The following is a 22,816-nucleotide window of genomic DNA, read 5'->3' as shown; positions in this document are numbered from 1 at the left end:
GACTATGGTTTTGTAATAACCATTACTTCTGTATCAGGTTTGTAGTCCAATAGGAAAGTGTTGAAGCAGCCATGGACTACTGCTTAAAGTGCTGGCACTGAATTCACCTTCAGCTGTGCCTACCTGTTCAGTTAACATGCATCATTTGAACCTTTGAATTTAGAATCCACCTGACACCAGATTTGCAGATAAAACTGAAAATTGGGTGTTTTGCTGAGCATTTCATTATTAAAAAAAAAAAAACTAAGGAAGCAAACAATTATGCTGGATATGAACACTCTACATAAACAAGTGGAGGAACAATTTAACAGAAGCCTGAAGCATGCATTCATTTTTAGTATTTATTTTCCTATCACAGGAAATTACTGATTCATGTACCTTAAGAACATATTAAGAACCCCAGGAGCCTTCATATGGATGCCAAGAGAGAAACAAGGGGTGACAGAGGTAAGGAAAGAAGAGTATCTACTTCTGAACTTTGCTGGATTCAGCACTAAACCCTCAAAAGAAAGGACAATCTGTCATTTGTGGAAGATTACTAACTTCCCCTACTGATTGTTATATAAATAGCACCCTGTTTAAAAAGTGCTTGTCAATGGGAAGGGCAAGCAAAAGTTGCACCGCAGTGAATGCTCATTACCTACGCAACAGCTGCGAAAGCCTGACTCAAATCTAGATCACTCAAATGACTTTATGTAAAAGAAAACCATACACCACCCACAATTAAACTCCATCCCTTTAGTAAACTGAGTTGAAAAGCTTGGAAAGAACAAACGAAAAAAAAAACCAACAAACAGGATTGTAGGCAGAGTCTTTTGTTTTCTGACAAAAAAAAAAAAAAAAAAACATCCAACAACGTCAAACTCTTTCAGGAATTACCCTCTGCCGAGTTCCACATCCCCCTGTATATCTGAAGCGTGGGCATGCAGCCCCTAGCTGTGTCATCAGTCACACTGTCGCAGCATTCTGCTGCTCTGGTGACAACACCCACATGTAAGGACAAAGACAACAAGCATATTTTCCTCATGAACAAGAAACACAGACACATAAAAATCACAGTAACATCTTTATTATAAAAATGCTTAGGTGTCCAAAAGTTTCTGGAGTACTATGGAACCTTCCTTTGTTTCGGGTACTTTTTTCTGTTCATAATGCATAGTACAATTACTTTGTTACACTGTCGTAGTTCAGCCTTGATCAGGACCAGACTACGCAGTCTGTCTCTCGCTCCCCCCACCCTCCGAGAGAATAGGAGGAGATGATATAAGAAAAAACAGCTCAAGGTTTGAGATAAGGACGGGGAGAAATCCTTAAAGTTACCGTCACGGGCAAAACAGACTCGACTTGGGGAAAACTATTCATTTATTTCTAAAATTAGCAGGAGAATGAGACAGGGAACAAGATAACCTCCCCCCACCCCTCCCTCTTCCCGGGCTTAACATTATCTCTACTACCTTCCCCTCCCGAGCGGCACGGGGCGGGAAAAGGGAATGGGGGTCGCGGTCAGTTCATCACGCGTTGTTTTACGCCGCTGTATCATCATCAGGGGAAGAACTCCTCGCATTCCTCCTCTGCTCCAGCGTGGGGTCCCTCCCACGGGCCACAGTCCTCCGTGAAACTGCTCCGGCGTGGGTCATCTCTTCCACGGGGTGCAGTCCCTCTAGAACAGCTGCCCCAGCAGGCCCTCCATGGGCCACAGCCTCCTTCAGGCCTCTACCTGCTCCGGCGTGGGGTCCTCCACAGGCTGCAGGTGGATCTCTGCCCCTCCGTGGACCTCCATGGGCTGCAGGGGGACAACCCGCTCCACCATGGTCTTCACCACGAGTTGCAGAGGAATCTTGGCCAGGAGCCGCGTTACTCCTCCCCCTCCTCCTTCACTGACCTTGGTGTCTGCAGCCGTTCCTCACAACAGGCTGGCAGACGCCTCTCAGGATCCTTTTTACATCTTATTCACTTCTCATCTCCTCTCCACTTCTTGCAGCCGGGCTGGGCCGAGTTGGGCCCAGTCGGCTGCCCGGCGGGAGGCCAGAGGGTGAGGCCTGCAAGGCCCATGAGGCTCGCGCCTCCCCCTCTCTGCCCCCCGCTCAGCTGCTTCACATCTTCTCCTCCTCTTTTTCCTGTTTTCCCCTACTTAAATACGTTATCGCAGAGGCGTTATCACGGGACACTCTGCTACCAATTGGCTCAGCCTTGGCCAGCAGTGGGTCCGCCCTAGGCCCGGCCGAGTCCACTGAACAAAGGGGAGCAACTTCTAGCAGTTTCCTACAGAAGCTGCCACCTTAGGTCCCCCCCTCACTAACAAAACCAGAACATACACACAGGACAGATTTTTTTTGTTTAATTTCTCTCAAAATTCTTCCTATGATCCAGTTTAAAGTGTGAGGAGTCATAGGAAAAAAAAACCCAACAGACAAGGCATTTAGCATTCCGATTCAGCTTTTCCTTGACAACAACCTCTAAAAACCATGTCAGCAGCTAAGAGTATACATGATTAAAACACAGGGGAACTGAAGTTTCAAAAGAGAAAGCAATTGAGAAAGAGCAAAAGACATATCCTTTCTTTATAGCACAGTGCAATTTAAAACAAGTGAGTGCCTGAATCGAAAAGCAATACTCACAAAGATACAACACAATTTGTTCTCAGGTATAAATCTTGACTGACAGGAATGGAATGACCCATAGAAACACAGTGTGAAAAAAATTACAGAATTGAGTGTCAAGGACAAATGCTTAATTTATACTAAAAATGGGAATTACTGGCATGCAAAATGAGGTAATCGGACCTGTCATTAGCTGGTCTGCATGTGCAAAAGGCTCATTATATATGTGCATGCAGAAACACTTTATACCTGAAAACTCTGCCATTGACACTTAGGTGCTTTCTTTGGAAAACATGAGCCTACTTACAAACTGTATTTACTGTCAAAGTCATTTTTGTACTTCCCCAACATTCTGAATGCAGCTTCACATCAGGAATTACAGAAAGCCATTTAAGTTATTTAAAACATTTATGCTTAATAAAATAGCATCAGCAATTCCACATTAGAAGCAGATGCATGAAACATCTGGTGAGACATTTTCCTCACCACCTTCCTTAACACCCTATTTAGGGCTCAAGCAAAGGCCACCCAACCATGCACCTGCAGCATCCTCACAAAGGCTGAAACAACTTTGGTGTGTTCAGTGCAGGTTCTGCAGCAGGTGGGCACCCTGCTTGCCGGGGCAGCGTCCAAAGGCAGCGTCCAAAGGCTGAACAGGAACACTCTCTGTGGATCACAGCCACCCCGGGATCCCACGGCGAAGGCTGAGTTCACAAGCTACGTATGTTCTAGCAATTAGCGTCCTTAATTAGCTGACTCTTATCTTTACATTATGGTTAGTAATATATTTAAGAGGAAGGCATCTAAAGAATTATTTAATAAGTGAAAGAGTGCTGGAAAACCACCTGGCCAGAAACTGTAGAAGCAGAAGCTGGTGTTTTACTGTGTACACTGGTTATGTTGGGATTAAGTCTTTTTTTTTTTTTTTTTGTTAAGCATTAATTTCTACCATCAGGATTTGTTCTCTATTACTTTCAGGCACTTTAAAAGAGTCTCCCTTTGAGGGATATGATATACATTAAACATAAAAATGGAAAGTAAAATAAATGTTTGTTACAGACAGGAAGAGCAGAGAAAAAAAAATACTCAATCTTTTTTTAATAAAAAAAGCCAGGTCACTACAGCTGTAAAAAGCAATCAGTTTAAGCTGCATAATTACTTCTGTTTTCTTGGAATGGCACTAGTGAGCCTAGATATTCAAACTAGTCTGTTCTGCTTTGGAGTCCAAACCTCAAGCAACACTGCCACACAGCAGTATCCCTACCTACAGCAGACTCCTCTGTGTGATCTGGTCAGAGGATGCAATTGCTGAAACGGATCTTCTAAACAGCACAGGATTAGGGAAAAGATAGATCTCTGGAGAGAAAGGCCCCAGTTCACAAAGTCATTCCATACTTTTCAGGGTGGGGCCTCAGACTGATTCTTCAGCTGTGCACACAATTTTAAAACAAAACCAAACAAAAAAACCCCAACCCCACCAGTACAAACAGGATAGCTAACAAGGCACTGAAGAGATTTAATCTTCTTGAATGCAAAGCTAAATTATTAGGCTGTGACTGGCTCTTTTATATATTCATATGCATAGCAAATAAGAAATATAAAATCTGTTTGGTACCTGGAAGGTATTAATCTTCATTCACATCCAAGTCTACAAAACAGACTGAGGTAAAAGGCATAGCCTTCAAAGTTACCAAACAGAACTGGTGAGCACACACACATGTGTGTAAACACAACTGCTGCAAAGATCTGGCATCGATTCGATACTGCAAAGGAATTCTTTTAATAATACACTTCATAGCTGACATTTTACCAATGTCAGTTCTTATAATGGATCTGACAGACAGAGATCTAATTTGAAGGGGAAAGGCCTCCCTCCTCTTCAAGAATTTCCTAGCATTTCCGCTTTGTTTTCATCGAGTACAAAGGGAGAACGCAAGTCTTTGTTCTTCATGTATGCCTCCAGACCCTGTGAAAATGGTATGGTTAGGTCGTAAAGTCCTCAAAGAGCGACTGACTACCTAAAGTTAAAAGGTCATGAGAAGGACAGACAACAGCGACAGTTTCCGCAGTAACAGAGATGGAAAGCATTTCAGCCCCAAGCCTGGGGTTCATGAAGGAGAGGCACCGATGAACCGTAAAACAACAGATCTCAGAAACAAGCTTCCTGAGGAGGGGTAGGCATGGAAAGGTGAGTCCTTAACTTACATAAGAATAATCTTAGCAAAGAAAAGTCAACTTAAATTGCCTTGTTTTCATGTCGTTCTTACAATGCATTGATTCCAATGAATTCACTACCTGCTCGTGGAAACCTAGCAAAGATGCAAAGTTTTATGAACGCCTTTCCCCACAGTGCCCACGTATCCTCCTGGAATCCACTATTTCTCACTCTGTCTGTCCAACACAGGAAAGCTCCTCTTCTCACTACTAAATGGAAGCAGCTTTCTCAGGAACAATTATTTTCAGAGGGACAAACTTGAGAATCTGTTCTAAGATGTGATTTCTCTAAAGCCTATGCACATATCACACTTCTCGTTCAATATTCACTTACTGTGGGAGATGGGCACAAATCAGCATACAACCAAATACAGAAACCCCATAGATTTTGTAACTTGAATATTCTGCACTTTTCATTCAGAAGATCTCAAAGTACTGTGAGTCTTAATGAAACTCTGCAGCCTCATTGCAAATTTAATTTTACAAATGGCTAAAACTGAGAGTGGACAAATTGCTGAACGGTAAACCACAGTGGAACCATGGATGTAACGCAGAGCCCAAGTCCTAGTTCCCTTGATCTTACCATTTCTCAGGAAGCCCAGGCTAAAGAAATCCCCTGTGTTTGGAAAGAAATCAGATGCATACCTGCACACTGTTAAGAATACCTCCATAGATAATTATTCTCACCTCTCCAAAGTAAGACACTAATGGAGAAATCTCACACACAGCTGGAGGATCTTCAGTTCCTGAGAGACTAGAGAAGAGAACACAGGATTAACTTCTTGCTATGCTTAAAAAATAGTGCATCTTCTTCAAAAGATCATCAAGAGCAGGATATCCAGACAGACATTTGTTATATTCACATGCACTAGACATTATATGAATACAAAGTGTGAAAATAAAAGGGAATTAGCAAGTCCAAAATATTTCACACCAAAGCAAGAGCATCGCTCTTATAGAGGTGCTTTTCAAATAAAATTAATAGTTCGTGGGTTTATTAAACTATGAGTTGATGAAGTAATAGCCCCATAGTCAAATTCAGCACGATGTAGGAAGTATCCAAATTGGTAATTGCTGTAATAGCTGATCCTTATGCCCACCTGAGAATCTTGCTGGGCTTTAAGCACTGGGGCCATATTCAGAAAAGCTGGTGAGGACTACAAATTACAATTCCTTAGGCTGGCTACATCCAGACTGATGGAAAAGGTCACCCCTGCCTGATGAGCTGCTACAGGAGGAGTCAATTCATGGCCCTAAGGGCAGGAATCTCCACCAGATATAAAGCCCAGAGCACTGTGCCTTACTGTCTAGAGCACTCACAATCACTAATGGAGCAGAAGCTGTAATAGACATTACTCTGCATGTTCAGGAAAGATCAGCTGAACCAAAGTCATATCAAGTCACCCTGTGATCAAACTAACGCCCAGTTTTGTAGAGCACAGTACATCCCATTAGCTAGCTGGCATGGTTGGGCAGCCACAGGCAGAGAAGCTGCGGAGGTCACAGAGGTTCATACCTGAGTTTCTCTGGTATCCTGCAACCATTTTCATCCAGAAATCTGGCCCCAGCCTTAAGAGCCCAGCGGTAATGCTGGGCCAGGAGGGCTCGCCGAGCAGTGGTAGCACTGTCTTTGTCAGCTGTGTCTGCATTTTTTAGTGGCGAGAACTCCTCTTCTCTCAAAACTTCAAATGCCACAAAATTCCTACCGGTAAAGGGGAGAAAACAATGATAATGAAAAATAAGGCTAGCCATCAGCCCTGTTGATGCAAGAATTTTCATAGGGAAAGGCTCATAATATTTTAGGGAGCAGTGATGTATGCAGCCTGGGGCTAGGGGAAGCCCATCTCCCATCTAAAGAGCAAAAAAGTACCAGGGCTGTATGATGTAAAAACACAGTAAGAAGCCCAGTGTTCTGGTTTTGTTAGTGAGGGGGGGCTAAGGTGGGGGCTTCTGTAGGAAACTGCTAGAAGTTGCTCCCCTTCGTTTAGTGCACTCGGACGGGCCTAGGGCGGACCTGCTGCTGGCCAAGGCCGAGCCAATTGGTAGCAGAATGTCCCGTGATAACACCTCTGCGATAACGTATTTAAGTACGGGAAAACGGGAAAAGAAGAGAAGAGAAGATGTGAAGCAGCTGAGCGGGGGGGGGGGGCAGAGAAGGCGAGGCGCAGGCCTCATAGGCCTTGCAGGCCTCACCCTCTGGCCTCCCGCCAGGCAGCAGACTGGGCCCAACTCGGCCCAGCCCGGCTGCAAGAAGTGGAGAGGAGTTGAGCAGTTGAAGTGAATAAGATGTAAAAAGGATCCTGAGAGGCGTCTGCCAGCCTGTTGTGAGGAACGGCTGCAGACACCAAGGTCAGTGAAGGAGGAGGGGGAGGAGTAACGCGGCTCCTGGCCAAGATTCCTCTGCAACTCGTGGTGAAGACCATGGTGGAGCGGGTTGTCCCCCTGCAGCCCATGGAGGTCCACGGAGGGGCAGAGATCCACCTGCAGCCTGTGGAGGACCCCACGCCGGAGCAGGTGGAGGCCTGAAGGAGGCTGTGGCCCGTGGAGGGCCCGCTGGGACAGCTGTTCTAGAGGGACTGCACCCCGTGGAAGAGATGACCCACGCCGGAGCAGTTTCACGGAGGACTGTGGCCCGTGGGAGGGACCCCACACTGGAGCAGAGGAGGAATGCGAGGAGTTCTTCCCCCCGACAATGACACAGCGGCGTAAAACAACGCGTGATGAACTGACCGCGACCCCCATTCCCTCCCCCCCCCCCCCGCCCTGTGCCGCTCGGGAGGGGAGGTAGTAGAGATAATGTTAAGCCCGGGAAGAGGGAGGGGTCGGGGGAGGTTATCTTGTTCCCTGTCTCAGTCTCCTATTCTCTGTCGCTGAGAGAGAGACTGTGTAGTCTGGTCCCGATCGGGGCTGAACTACAACACCCAGTCTCTTTGGGAATGTAACAGCAGCCTCACAATCCTCCAGAGCTGTGCACTGGTGAGAGGAATAGCAATAGTTCTACAGAATCATAGAATCATAGAATAGTTAGAGTTGGAAGGGACCTTCAGCAGTCATCTAGTCCAACCCCCCTGCAAGAAGCAGGGACATCCCTGACTAGATCAGGTTGCTCAGAGCCTCATCCAGCCTGGCCTTGAACGATTCCAGGGATGGGGCATCCACCACCTCTCTGGGCAACCTGTTCCAGTGCTCTACAACTCTCATTGTAAAAAATTTTTTTCTAATATCTAATCTAAACCTACCTCCTTCTAATTTAAACCCATTACCCCTTGTTCTATCACAACAGGCCCTACTGAACAGCTTCTCCCCATCTTCTCCCACAGAGATCCCACAGAAACCTCTCCAGGCACCAGGAGACTCATGGACAAAAAGTCTCAGCTAAGAGAGAGTCTCTAAGCATGGCAGAATGGAGAGAGTAGCAATGTCTGAAGCTTAGACACAGCGCCAAGCTGTGCAGCTCACTTCAGAGCATCACATCCCTGCTCCAAGAAATGGCCATTCCACTTGGGAGTCTGTAGGCAAGGATCAACAGAGGACACCAGTTCCCAGGGATGAATAAGTAATATGCAAGGATTCACAGTTGAATGTTAAGTACAGCTCTTTACCAGAAATAGGAATGCAAATTTAAAAAAATCCCACAGCAGCATCTGTGCATTTCTGCATTGCACGTGTGAAGAGCAGCTGCCAAGGTGGCTTTGCAGTATTATTAAAAAAGCACAAGGAATCACTCCTTGCAGGTGAGTCCCTTCAAAGCTCAGAACTCAGCAATTTCCATCACACTGGTTTTGCCTTTGGTGTGATACTTCATTACTGAACATGTGTCAGGAAATGGAGACTGGTTCAAACCTCAAGCTCTCTATCCTAAAGTAAAAGCTCTAAAAACAAAAATCCCCAAACAAAGATAATTCAGTTTGCTTGAGGTCTCTTTTTACCATTTATTTAAGCCTAAAACACAATCTTTACTGCTGAATTCAAGCCCTCAGAAAATAGGTCTTATAAGAACACTTATGCTAAATTCCTAAATTATTGAAGTCCCACATTCCCTAACTACAAAGTACCCCTGACTGGGCTAACACTATGGCACAGTGCTCTCAGTTATGTTTTAGAGCCTGGCAGGGCAACACTGACAATTCCCACAGCAACAGGAACTTGGCCCCACAGTGCTTAAGCAACCTGTTTTCCAAGCACAAAGGGTGTGAGCTGAGCCGGGTGTAACATGCATCGAAAATGTACCAGAGCTGCAGTTGCCATGGAAGCCAAAATACTGAAAGTCCTAATTTCTGCGAGTCTGAATACTCCAACATGGGCTTGTACAAAACGTTGGCTTTGAGCTCAATTTCCCTTTTTTGTTTCTTTCAAAGGGATATCAGTGTTCAGGCCAGCCAACACATCCCCGGCAGAACAAACAGTTCTGGGAGCATGGGCACAGCAAGTTTGGCTGCTGCCAAGCACCCTGTGAATGCACCTCTGTGGCATTACTGTTGTGTTAGAGCTTAGTGTAGATCCAACAGCCCTTCTAACAAGCCACCCACAAACCACATGCTCCCTGGCAAGGCCTGTTACAACCTACAGGTCATTCAAATAAACATTAAGAGGAGGAGGAAAAAAAATAAAATCATGTCTGCCACTAACTTTGAGAACTGGAACACATCAAACACAAACTTCTCCAGCTTTATCCCATTTGGTTTTAGTGGTTTTACCAGATTTCCCTCCTCATCAATATAAGGCACCTTCTTTACAGCTATGTGATGCTTCAGCTGCGGCTCATATTTCCTGCAAAAGGAGAAGAAACAAGTTCATTTACTTCATGCCCACTTAGAAAATTCTAAGTAGTACACTTTTTGGGAAGCAGACTGCTTTTTACTGCTCTGGGTCATCTCTCAACTGTTGTGAGATCAAATCTCCAAACTGATCCAAGTCACATCCAGGGAACACCTCACTGAGCAGAGCAGCCCAGCCAGCGGCACTTCCTGCACCAGTGGGAAATGACAGGGTAAAGCAAGAGGAGAGGAAGAACCTAACATCCAGCTGAATTGCCAGCAGGGATTAAAAAAGGTAACCTGAATTGTTATCTGACTGGGATGACAATGGAGCAGAGCAGATCCCTCACACACAGGCGGATCAGGCTCTTCAGGAAGATCATACAGCTGCTCACTGGATGCCCAGCATCACATCCCCATCTCCCAACACCAAGATGCAGCATCCTCCCTCAGCTTCACCCTCTCCTCCAATCTCTGTTGTCCCAAGGGATGGCATGGGTGACATTCCTATTGAAAATTCTCTGTATGGGGCTGCATCACTGACCACATCACTGACCGCACTGCAGCCCACGTGGCTGCTCACGCTTGCAGGCCCAGGAAGGTCATGCACTGGTATATGTCAGTCGATTTAGCTACAGCAAAGCATGCAACCTCTTCAATAAGTAAGGCCTGAAGAGCATGCTGGGGCTGTCAGAAAGTAGACACAGCTGTTTTGAACTGTTTGGAGGAGAGAGGAGGTGAAAAGCAGAGCAGGAGGTGGCCATAACTAAAATTACAGAGTGAGAAATGAGAATATCCACTCTGGGAGGCATTTCTGGACTGCACAGCTGCCTAGCAGGTCTGCTGGAACTTACTGCGCCACCACCTCCAGGAACTCAACTGTGAAGAAATGGTTGCAGATATTGCCAGCACTGTACATCAGTCCCCCATCCAGGCTTTGCTGCTGCACGGTCTCCAGGCTGATCTCACTGTACTCCACCACCTGGCAGATGCCATCCACACAGCACACCACCCCAACAGGCTCTGTGGGGTAGGCCTTCTCCACCACCTGCAGCCACAGGACAGAGGGCTATGACAAGGAGGAAGAAAATCCCAGCACTATTCCAACTCCCATGTACAAACGATCCTACAGGCTGTTGCATACTGATCCTCCAGCACCTCAGGAGCACAGGCAGGGCAGTGCTGGGTGTACAGAATAGCCCGGAAGCATGTTCTGCCCAATAACTGGACATAAAACCCAGTACTTGACCATTCAATTGCACAGGTGCTCAGAAAACAAACCAGATAAAAAAAAAAATCAGCATACTGTGGGGCACTTCTCTTATCAAGGACTGGTATCTGGCATTAAATGAAACACGTCTGCAGCTATTTGCCTTCAGCTCCCTGTTTGCACAAACAGTGTTAATGATCAAAGTAACATAAATCTCTCCTCAGGCACCTGCTGCTTTAGGGTGACAAAACTAGGCTGGTTTGGCTTTCCCCGTCTTCCCCAGTGGGCATAAGGAATGCTTCCGTTAAGACTTAAAGGTGCATTTGTAAAACACAACCCAGTCCAATACAGCTTCTAGATAGCCCAGGTGCCTTTGCAGAAAGGGCAGGGAATAAAGGGGAAGCAATTCCAGTTTGTAGTTTCCTGTGCAGTTACAGTCATTGCTCTAATTGAAGTTCATTTTCCAGAATACTCTGGGAAGAGGGGAGGAGAACACTCATAGGTAGGGATTCTGAATGCAACAGAGTCAGCAAGCAGCTCCTCTAAATCTGCTCGGAGCAGGTCACTGTTGGACAGTTCAGAGGTCTGAACACCCCGCTTCATCTAAGCTCAGCAGACCCAGGAGCTTCAAGCATAATCAGACCTTAACTCCTTGTGGGGAAACAGCCTTACGTTAGCATCGCCTCACCTTGGCACCACAATCTGCCCCTTTGGAAACACAGAAGCCTATGAAGACTGGATCTGCCATTTTCACAAGGATATTGTCCACACAGTATACATGGACATACTGAATTCCACGCTGCTTCATGTCATCCAAGATCTTGTTATCCACCAAAGCACGGTATAAGCCACCATTGCCATCTATAATGCAAGAGAAAAGAGAAAGCCCTGGTTAGTTAGTGACTTTGCAGGGGTTTTTGTGGCTAACAGAGCAAAACCTGAAAGTCCCAAGCAAACCTTCTTGAACAGCATGTCCTGGTTTTGGCTGGAATTGAGCTAATTTTCTTCTCGGTAGCCACTGTGTTTTGGATTTAGCATGGGACTTAGTATATTCAGAACATTGACAAATACATAGATGTTATGAGTTGTTGCTAAAGAGACCAGGTTTCGATAATGTGCAGATGCAAGAAGCTGGGAGGGGTATAGGCAGTACAGTTGACCCAAACTGGCCAAAGAGTATTCCATGCCATAAATGTCACGCTCAGTATATAATCAGTGGTTGGCCAGGGGGCAGTTCTCTCTCCTTCTCTTGCTGCTCTGTTTCATTTCCATGATCACTACTCAGGATGGGCTGTACCGTGGTGAGAAATTGTGCATTGTTTGTTTTCTGTATTTTAGTATCCTTATATTTTGTATTATTGTCATTTTCCTTTGCTATTCTAGTAAACTGTCTTCATCTCAAACCACGAGTTTTCCTTTCTTTCTGATTCTCTCCGCCATCTCGCTGGGGAGGGTGAGTGAGCAGCTGCGTGGCAACTAGGGCTAAACCACAACACAGTAGAGCAGTGAATGCTTTCTAGCCAAGAGTCAGCGATACCAGATTTTATTTCCAGCTCTGCCACACAGTTCAGGCAAGCCTGTTTCCCCTACACCTCAGCTCCCTCATCTGCAGAGTGGGACTGTGGGAACCAGCCTCACAGAAAAGTGTTACAAGACTTTTTATGAAGCCTTGTAAGATCCTCAGAGACACTAAAGGCAAAACATTATGCAGAAGGTGGGAAAAGCCTGTTACATTTCTTCTCTTCCAGTGCAGAGCAAAAGCATATTTAAAATTCAGCCTGGAGAAAAAGACTAAAATAAATCTTATTGTCTGTTCATCGTCCCTCTGCAACTTCCCAAAGCCTTTTTAAAGGCTTGAACTGCAGCTGCACAAAAGATACCTGCACATTTGTTCATCACAGATCATGCTTTCATGGTCCCTCCTTCAACACCCCTGTCAGCTCAGGAAAACCACTCTGCAGCTGCCAAAGCGCATCACTGCAACATAGCCCGACCAGGCTGCCTTCACCGAGCCTCTTACCATGTCCAGGTTATAAGAAGAGGAGAACTTTACTAGGGGAGACATTGCAGCCATTTTGGAAAGAGTTCACAGCTTCAGCCCTGGGAGGCAGCGTCCCAGGAACTTCAGGCAGAGTCCTGCTGATGCACGTTGTTGCTAACCTACAGCTGCATGACTCCTAATCCTGCCAATACTCCCAGGCTTTGATAAAAACCATATGCTGTGGGTAAATCTCCAGAAAGAACTAAACAGAGATTGTCACAATCTTGATTACCAGCCTGAAACATTTAACTAAACCCTCCCATGCTAAATTAGAAGCATTAACACCGACCTCCAAGTGTTAAGGCTGGCTGATGGCTAGCAACAATTATCAACACATATTACATAACTCTACCATGTAAGATTGAATAGCAGGGTACCTGGAGCCATAGCAATTTTCCCCTTCTCTTCCAAGATAGCCTTCCCATCAAAGGTGACAGCGGGCAGCATCCTCTGTTCAAACATAACCACGTTGGATCTATCCAGGTTGAAGTAGTTGTGTTCTACAAAGAACTCTTCTGTTGGCCCCAGCGTGAACTCACTTGTCATGATGTACCTGGGCAGGAACAAGTGCTGAGCAATGAGCAAGAAAAGCACAAGTGGAAGACAAAACTACAAATGGCACACAAAAGGGAGGAAACCCAAGAGTGTTAAATGGCAGACACTACAGTATCCTGAGGTATGCAACTCAGCAGGAGAGCTCTCCTCTGGAACTCATCCCACAGGAAGGCTGCACAGGGTCTTGTGCATGATCCTACCCACAGGCTTAGCTCCAGCCAGGACAGAACAGCTTTTCCCTAAACATGAACAACATCTGGATATCCAAATGAGCTGGAAAACAGGGCAAAGGACAGTACGACAGCTGCGTTCACCCCAGATTCAAACTGATGTTAAATGTCTAAGGAAGCACTGACCAGCACGAGGACCTGAGAATGAGCTGCAAAGCAGCTCAGTCGGCCAGTGCCTCTTCTGTGCCAAGGCAAACAGCAGCATTTTCAAAAGATTTGTTTTTCTCTTAAGTTTCTTTATTTCCTCCTCTTCTTCCAGCTCCACATTGCTGCTGTCTCTCCCCCCACTATCTTCCTTCTTCAACAGTGGCTAAGAGCCATCTTCATAATCTACCAGTCAAGCACTTCTCCAGTAACTATTGGTATAAGTATACATGGTCCTTTGCCAGCATGCCAGAGGTATCAGCCCCTAGCACAGGAGAGCCTGGACCTCACAAACCCTCAGATTTACATCTTTGCAGCACAGCACAGCTTGGCCTCTGGTGTACTGTAGCAGCCAACTGCCTCCTCAGCCCAGGGAGAGGAACTGTAAACATTATCAAGCAGATGTTGCACCCTGCAAATAACCCATCCTGGCTCCAGCAGCACCAGGGATGTTGCATTTGCAATTCAGGTCATGTATGCAGGGCTTCAGGAAAAACACAATATGGACTCAGTCACCTTCAATCTCCGATTTGTAAAACAATGCGCTACCCTGAAGACTTCAGACACATGCTCTTTCACTCTTCCCAGACTCTGGCTCAGACCAGACAGTGATTTCATAAAGGTATCTCTTTATAGTCTAAGGAGAACACTTAGCAGAAAACATTCCCAGAAGCATGTCACAGAGCCATCCTCTTTCTCACCCACCACATCCCATAGGGAATTCATATTTTGCACCATGCACAGAACTAGTCCCTTTTGAAGCCTGGCGGCTTCTGAAAGCTAGGAGAAGCCAGGAGAAACAGCAGCCAGTTGTAAACGACAACAGGAGGTGGCCTGAAAATGGAGCGTGACAAGCATTCACTACTGTGAGGGGAAGAGGTTTTTTGCTGCAGCAGAAATTGCAGGCAAGGGGAGGTGGAGGGTCTGGGAAGGTGAGCTCTAGGTGATCTCTCCCTCCATGCAGGAACCTGAGAAAGCACAACACAAATGGATGAAATCTCTCACGAAGGATCACGAAGGCACCGAAAAGTGCTGTTTAAAGTGTTGTCAGGGACTGTGCTTGAAAAGACAGTGCAGTACAGCAGTTAGGGGAGTGGACAGTGATTCAAGGGCAGTGCTTGGTCCCTCAGGTCTGCAAACACAGACCTGCCACTTCCCATCCCTGTGCACCCTCCTCCAGGTGCTGGCATGACAAATCCTGCAGACAAAAGGCTCTCCCTGATGTGTCTCCGTACAGCACCCCGCAAAATGCTTCTAGAAGCCAGTACAGGCAAGACTGTGTCACAAAGACACAGTGGGTCTGTGGCTCCAGGTCACCTACCAAGGGACGGTACACTTGCAGTGATGTCTCTGGCCAGCGAGCTGCTCCACTTTGCGGATTCTTTCTGCCTGGATCTGATACAAGGTCTTGCCACTGGGCAACCCCACGTTGTACATGCCCTTGGGATAGCTCACTCCCAGGCGAGTTCCTTGTCCTCCAGCCAGGAGCAGCACTGCCACCTTGTTCTGCGAGATCTGATGCAAGCCTACACAGGAGAAAGAAGCCCAAGGGAACATGAGAATCACAAAAGTATTCAACACCCTGTGCTCTTCTCCTGAGCCTTTCTGCAGAGCTCAGGCAACAGCCAGAAGCTGCCCGTTCAATGCACACTGCTGGCAGTTCAGAGAGAAATATGATGCTGCACACAGGACAAAAAAAAAAAATCATTTCACCTCTTCAGTGCAGCAGTTTCCTCACCTAAAGCAGCAGACGGTGTAATAATAGGGAACAGCTATGAGTTGCAGCTTAGGAGGTTCAAACTCGACATTAGGATAAAAACTCTTTACTAGACAGGTGGTGCAGCACTGGAAAGATATCCAGAGAGGTGGGAGATGTCGCTTAAGGTTTTCAAGGCTTACTTTGATAAAGCCATAGCTGACCTGACCTAGGACTGAGTACAGTCCTGTTCCAAATAGGGGTTGGACTAGAGACCTCCAAAGATCCCTCATCACCAACATCTCTACATCCCAAAGAAGTGAAGTCTTATCATCTTCTGTAAATATATTGAATTAGAAGAGAAACAGGATTGGTTTTATGCTCATCTTTAACTAATTGTCTGTTTAAATAAGCAATAGAAGGAAAACACCAATTGCTGCTCTAACAACCTAGCTTGGTTTTAATTTTCTTCAAAAATCTACCTTTCAGCAATAAAACCAGACATAAGTAATCTATGACATTGTGGAAATACTACTGACCTCCTCATGCTTACAAGTTTCAGTCCCACCACAGCAGTAACACAATGTTTCTGCCTAAACATACCCTTTCCAAAAAGGCCAATAATGCCCACTTAGGCACACCGAAGGATGCCAGTTACGCAGCCCTGCCATCGCTTTGCTGCAGAGAGAGCCTTTGAGTTCACAGAACCACAGAAATGTTGGTCAGAAGCCACCTGTGGAGATCTGCAGTCCACCCTCCCGCTCCAAGTGGGATTAGGAGCGCTCTCTAAAGGGAAATCTGTGCTGAAGGGATTTCAAATTTCAGGAGGTCATTGGATGGATAAAGGGGGACGCTTGAATGGATTTAAATGTACAATTTAAAAGGCACAGAAAATAGCACTGGGTGAGCTGTATGGCAATGCAAATAAAATCAGCATGATTCTATGCAACAAACCACAAGCAATTAAACAGCTCCTTTGTGTCTTTACTGAACTTCCCATTGCAAAAGACCTAAGGCACAGAGCAGGAGGTCTAAGGTATTAGTTATGCCACTATTGCTTTCTCCGGTCCCCGGCACATGGTTTGCTGCTGCATGTTCAGCAGGCTGTTTGCCAGGACATGGCACCATCGCAAAAAAAGGGAAGGACCTGAGCGAAGGGCTGCAGGAGGACAGCTCCAGGCCTCCCAGCACCCCAGCTCAGGCGGTGGCTGTCCCCACACTGGGACCTGGCGCAGAGGCAGCAAACTCAGGCAGGAGAGAAGCGTGCGGGCAAGACCTGCGCTTTGCACACAAGCCTGGCTTGCTGCAGTCATACAACTCTGGGGAACATAAGCCTGAAACCTTCTTTTCTACTAGCCCCCTCTTCCTTCCCTTTGCTCTCCTTCCCAAACAAACACAGAGCTTCAGCAAACCGACAGCCAGCTCATCACCAGGCTAGCCAAGGGTGCTCAGCTCCGAGCTGGCCCTTGAGTCCATCCCCACCAGGACCAGCCCCACCATCGCCTCTGCTTGCGCCCCTGCCTTGGAGCAACAGCTGCAGGATGGAGCTGGGAGGAATTACAGGCCAGTGGCAGGGTGAGCAGTGATGACAAAATAACCAATGGGGAGAGGAAAGGAAAGTGATTGCAGTTAGAAACCAAAGCCAAACTCTTTGGTTTGGGTCACTCTGTTGTGGCAGCCACCCCCCGTCCTGGGGCAGGGCAGGGAGAGGACAGTCATGGCTGTAGCTGAAGCAGTGAGTGTTACCATGAGTGAGGATGTGGTTGCACAGATCCTGCTCATTCCCTTCCCCTGCTTTATCCCAGGGACAGGAATAACAACCATCATGGTCCTACTGAGTTCAACCAGTGCAGGGAGCTGATTCACCACTCCACAAGGAACTTGCTTGGCCAGTCTATCCCTGAGCAAGCTTAATCTTGGCCTCTCCACAGTAACCATAAGCTTCTCATAAAGCAAGATAAATAGCAGTGTCTGAGCAAAGAAAAGCTCTTGGGCCATGAACATTGGTAAGAGTGTACTTGCTGTCATTGCCATGGCCAAGGACCACGGATGAGTCACTCTCCAGTGATTCCCAACTGTGTTTAACACCCACAGCAGACAGACACAGGCCTGGAGACCTGGCAATGGAAAAGGCTCTGAATGTCACCATGCCAGAGGCGCCCAGGGCCGACGAGAGGGGGGGAAACCAAGAGGGGAAAGAGAGAAAAAAAAGCTGAGAGAGAGAGAGAGAGAAGCTGAGAGAGAGAGGGGGGAAAAAGCTGAGAGAGAGAGAGGAAAAAAAGGGGGGGGGGGGGGGAGAGAGAGAGAGAAAGTTGAGAGAGAGAGAGAAAAAAAAAGTTGAGAGAGAGAGAGAGATGAGAGAGCCATCCAGTTGTCTCCAGCTACTTGCTCCTCCGGATGCAAATACCCAGCTTGTTCAGAGCTGCACCAGTTGTGCCACACCAGTGCCCCATGACACCAGTTAGGAGGGTCAAGAGGGCAGCAGAACGAAAGGAAACAGACAACCTTCCTCTGGTATGAAGAAGACTAGCAGTCCCTCAAGAAAGCAAACCTGAAGCTCTAAAGAGCTGAACAACCTTGTACTGAAGATGAAGGCTAAGGCATGCAGTTTAGTTAATAAAATGAAAGTACCCATCCCACTCAGGACCACACCACATAGGGATGCTGCGTGGATAACACCAACCAGGCAAAGCAAGGCACCAAGCCATGGTGCAGGTGCAGCACATTCATCATCTACCTGCATCAGCTGCCTCCATCGACACAGCACTCCCTCATACTCCAAAGACAAGCACTCATTAGTGCTCATCCTTACCTAAGCTCTGCCCCAGTGCGGGGAGTGCTTCACTACTTGGCCCCAGATCTGTGAGTGGGGCAGCACCGTGCCAGGCTGGTGGGCTCCTTCCACCAAACCTGACCCAAAATGTCCCCGTGGAAAAAGAAAAATTAAGGGAGGGAACAATTTATGGAAGGGGGGAAAAAAAAAATACCACCCTAAAAAAGTTCCTCTGTGGGACACTTCTAAACTGTTCTGTTTCAAACAGGCAATAAAAACACTGATTTAAAACAAAGCTGTCTGAGGTTTGAACTCAGCATTTGCTGGTCCCAGTTGCTGCAGCACCAGGGGTGCTGCTTTGAGGTGCAACTGAGCTTCATCCACCAGTGGACCAAGTCAGGCACTTGCCCCAGGGCACCACCAGGCTCACACCGACAAGCACATTCTGGTCCCGACGCAACGGACCACATCCCACTGGTCTTAAATTAGAGGTTTATGCACAGCAATAGAGTGTCACCAAGGGGCATCACTCACATGAAGCTCTGGAGCGAATGCTGTATCAGAAAAGCCTGCAAGGTGCCATTTGTCACACAGCATCCAGCACCAGAGGCTGCAATCCTCGGCCATGACTCAAAGCGTGCCAGGGCTGGCATCACTCCACTGAAACAGGGATGTCCCAGAGGAGATGGCAGTTCTCAGAAGTTTTCCACACAGCGATGACAGGATGGAATCTGCCCAAGGGTGATCTGGCATCTCACACCCACCTCCCGGAGGGGCCTCTCACTGTGGGAACCAAAACCTCAACCTAAGCAGGATGAACCCGAGTCCAAAGCAGTACCACTGATCACATCAACGGCGTCATTCTCTTTTTTCTCTTCCCAAAATGCAGCAGACTGACTAGGCCGTATTCCCAGGAAAGGGCTGACCATGTCACACATGAACAACCCAACAAGGGGACTCTCCTTCCCATCATTTATGGCATTCCCAGTATTTATGGTGCAACCTTACAAGAGTTTTGATCTTAGATCTGATTTCTGATCTTAGATCACCATGAAAATTAATATCCCCCAAAATTTGAGTAAGTAGGTCTGCTCTGATTTTCCAACTGTAAAACTACCAATATTCACAACTACGTTTCATAACAACTGGCTCATCTTGCTGCACATTCCTGCAGTAAATGGAAATATTTATTCTTCTTAAAAAAAAGTTCACCTTACTTTATGCAGCATATGAAGTACGAACAGCTTAACCAAACAAAAAAGGGAAGATGTACTGACTGTTAGACACCCACCAGCGCTGCAGTAAGTCTTATTCTGCATAGAAAGTAAAAAGCAAAAATAGATTTTGCAGGACAAACAGATTGATCTTGCAAGAACAGATTGAATTCTCCTGCTGAACAGGCGCATCAGCCTGATTACAATAGCAGTCAGTAAGAGAAGAACAAAGCAAAAACACAAAAATCCTTAATTCGACAGAGCAGATGGATAACCAGAATGGCTCATCAAACCCTCTGATGAAATGGGAGCTACGCTGCGGCCCATGCCCAAGACTTAGATTTCATTAATAAAACATTTACAGAATGTAAAAGTGTCTGTGCTTGATTTATACCATCATCCCTAAGGCTGCCTAGCAAATGTGATCACTTAATGTTTGTGTTTAAGATCTGAAAAAAAATCTTACCAGCGTAAGTTTTATAATCTCAGAGACAATAACAATGATATATATTTTTCTAACTATTAAAAAATATCTTGGGTGTTCCCTAGACCAAGTTTTGAGTTGCCTGGTTCTTTTAACGATCATTTTTTTATCACAAAAAGAAAAGAGGGATGGGGAAAGAAGGAGACATCATTTCAGCTGTTCAGTCTTTGTTTGCAGGGGACACACTGCAGTTGGGAGCTGCTGGGAACTTGGACACCTGTGGAGAGAGCACAGATGAGCCCGGCTCAGGGCTGACCCCAACCCTGCCACTAAGGGCTGTACTGGCCATGCTGCCTTGGGAACGCCGAGCAACAGGTCAGGACTGCTTACTCTGCTCTCCTCCAGCTCAACACCGCGACCAACTCACTGAAAACAAGAGCTTTTCTGAGCCTGCATCCCCTCAGGGACACAAAATTCCCGCAAAGCCAGTGCCCAGGACACTGTCTCCACTGGGAAACGTCATGCAGGGACATGGGGACGTTCCCAGGGACGAGATCACGCAGCACACAGGTGCTGCCCAGGTTCAGTGACACTAAATCTCGCTCCTGATTGCCCTCCTCCAGGAAATAAAGCCAAGGGCTGATGCCCATCTCCAGCATTAAACTGGATCATAAAAACAAACCAAAGGGAAATGGAAGAACCGCGTCCCCCTCTCCTGGTAGAAATTAAGAAACGATGGCTGCACAACTGACGTGGCTTGGGGCCATCTGGACTTCAGGGCCAGGTGACTCATGCATGATGCTGGACCTTCTGGACTCCTGCAAGCATCGCTTGCAACGAGGCCAGCCCCGCACAGCTTGCCTTTCCTTACCTGCTGCAGACAGCAGCCCAAAGCAGTTATGCCGGCTCCTTGCTGGCCTGCCAGGGCAGAAGACAAAGGACTCGGTAAAATTGTTAATTTAACTGTGGGGCCCTGACCTAGACACATCTGCCTCTAGGATTCATGGGTTCCCTTCCTACTCACCATAACACTCTCAAGCAAGAGGTAGTGTCCACCATCCGAGCGGGTCCCCTACCAAACCAGTTATGTCTGGGAGGTCGCTGTGGTGCCAGCCGGGCGCTGACGCCCTCCCCTGCTCGGCTGGAGACATGAACACGGCTGGTGAAAACCTTGGCTGGACCAAGCACACGTGCCCCCTGGGTCACTAGCATTTCCTTCTGTTCCCTCCATCACCTCTCAGCCTTGTCAGTGGAGTCTGATGTGGCAGAAAAGCTACTGTGCCCTGTGACCCTGCTGCTTCTATTTTTGCTTTTGTTTGGAAATTCTTACTCCCCTGCCCACACAACCCCACCTCTTTACAGGCAAGTTTGGGTCAATGCTGTGCAGACGCTTGCCATGAGGCAAGTCCCTCTCCAACCACAGCTGTTTTTTTCTGGCTTCCTTTATTATGATTTTTTTTAACAGTGCTGCAATATTTTATAAAGAAGGAGGGGAGACACATCTGAACCTTTGTACATAAATGAAATACAGTGTACACTTAGAAAAAAAGCACAGCATGTCTGTGTAAGGTGCTGGTGGGGGGGGGCAGGGGGCCACACAGCACCCCACATCCAGCCGCTGCCTCCCCCCTCACCCCCATCCTTCACACGCCCATGAGGTGACTGCAAAAAAGCTGCCAGCATCCACCGGGCTCCAAAAAACAAGGATGCTGGCCTTTCCCGACCTTCTTCCACACAACCCATTGACTCTGCTCCCAGACCCCACCTCCCCCCCAGACCTGCCTTCGCAGCCCGAAGCGACCACGCCTGTGCCCGGCCACGGGCCCCCACGGGAGCAGCAATGCCCACGCACTGCTCGCGCCCTCCCGACGGGCCTCACTCCGCGGCCCACGCTCTCCAGCCTCAGCCGCTGTATTGAACAGCCAAGACCGAAAACCCAAGGTCTCGGGCCCGCAGGTGCCACCGCAGTACGGGGCCTCCCGCCCAAGGGCCCCGCTCCGGCCCAACCTCGCTCACACCCGGGCAGGGCCAGATCCTGCGCCAGGCCGCGTTCCGTCGGTTCGGGGGCAGCCCCGGCGGGTTTTTAGGACAAGCCTCAGGATTTTTGGCACCGAGTCGCGGGAGGGGCCGCGCTAGAGAGCCCGCCGGCAGAGGTACAGACCCCCCCCCCTACCCCGCCAGCCCCCAGCCCAGCCGCCCCTCGCAGCCTGTGGGCGGGAGGGCGAAGCCCGGAGGGGCGCACCCAGACTCCCCGCCCCGGGACAGGACGGGGCAGGCGGCCCCGCTCACCTTCCGCCTCCCAGCGCCCCAGCGCGGCAGGGCCGCTGCGGCGGGCGCTGCCCAGCAGCCGGGCGGGAAGCGGCTCCATCCGGCCGTCCAGGAGCTGCGGCGGCCCCCGCTGCCGGGCCCCGGCCGCCGCCGCCAGCCGGCAGTGCTCGCCGAGGCCCGGCGGCAGCGCAGCTAGCAGCGCCCCGCGTTGCGCCGGGCCCAGCTCGGCCCAGAAACGCAGCAGGTGGCTCTGCCCGCACCGCGCCAGCCGCGCCCGCACCTCCTCGGGCGGCCCCATGGCGCCGCGGGCCACCAGCCTTTGCCCGCCGGCACCGGGGGGCGGGGAACGAGCCGGACGGGGCGGGGCGGGGCCGGGCCGGGGCAGGGCGGCTGCGGACATGGCGGCTACGGGCTGCCGAGGTAGTACGGAGCCGGTCGGCGGCCGTGTCGCGGGTCCCGGGCTGCAGCGCAGTCCCGGCCCGAGCAACGTGTGCTCCCCGAGTGCGGCTCCTTCCCGCGGGACCCAGCCGGCCTTCGCCACCACGGGGTCTGCGCCCGGCGCCCTGCCCGGCAGGGCTGGCTGCCCTCGGCCCGTGGCCGAATTCACCGCCCCGTCCGGGCGCAGCAGGCTGTGGGCCATGCCAGCTGCTGCCCGGTGGGGTTCGGCTGCGGGGCTGTATTGGACGGGGA

General features: G+C 48.6%; 1 protein-coding gene and 1 long non-coding RNA gene across 2 annotated transcripts; both read right to left on the bottom strand.

The window, feature by feature from the left end:
• Positions 1 to 1,053: 1,053 nt before the first annotated feature.
• LOC147598289 (uncharacterized) lies at positions 1,054 to 3,707 on the bottom strand. The gene is made up of 2 exons (XR_015260749.1): positions 2,318 to 3,707; positions 1,054 to 1,177 (listed from the first exon to the last, which is right to left on the bottom strand). It is a non-coding gene; the product is annotated as an uncharacterized LOC147598289 (long non-coding RNA).
• Positions 3,708 to 3,734: 27 nt separating this feature from the next.
• On the bottom strand, positions 3,735 to 22,443 carry UAP1L1 (UDP-N-acetylglucosamine pyrophosphorylase 1 like 1). The gene is made up of 9 exons (XM_086764051.1): positions 22,148 to 22,443; positions 15,073 to 15,277; positions 13,200 to 13,375; positions 11,470 to 11,642; positions 10,426 to 10,619; positions 9,444 to 9,584; positions 6,331 to 6,516; positions 5,502 to 5,568; positions 3,735 to 4,566 (listed from the first exon to the last, which is right to left on the bottom strand). The coding sequence occupies exons 1-9, from the start codon at positions 22,422 to 22,424 to the stop codon at positions 4,480 to 4,482; spliced, it is 1,506 nt and encodes a 501-aa protein (XP_086620177.1). The 5' UTR covers positions 22,425 to 22,443; the 3' UTR covers positions 3,735 to 4,479.
• Positions 22,444 to 22,816: the final 373 nt, after the last annotated feature.

The sequence above is a fragment of the Chlamydotis macqueenii genome, chromosome 20 (assembly GCF_036417535.1).
Source record: "Chlamydotis macqueenii isolate bChlMac1 chromosome 20, bChlMac1.mat, whole genome shotgun sequence".
In the NCBI taxonomy this organism is placed as follows: Eukaryota; Metazoa; Chordata; class Aves; order Otidiformes; family Otididae; genus Chlamydotis; species Chlamydotis macqueenii.
The sequence above is the reverse complement of the archived record's forward strand: the minus strand, read 5'-3'. Positions and strand labels throughout refer to the sequence as shown.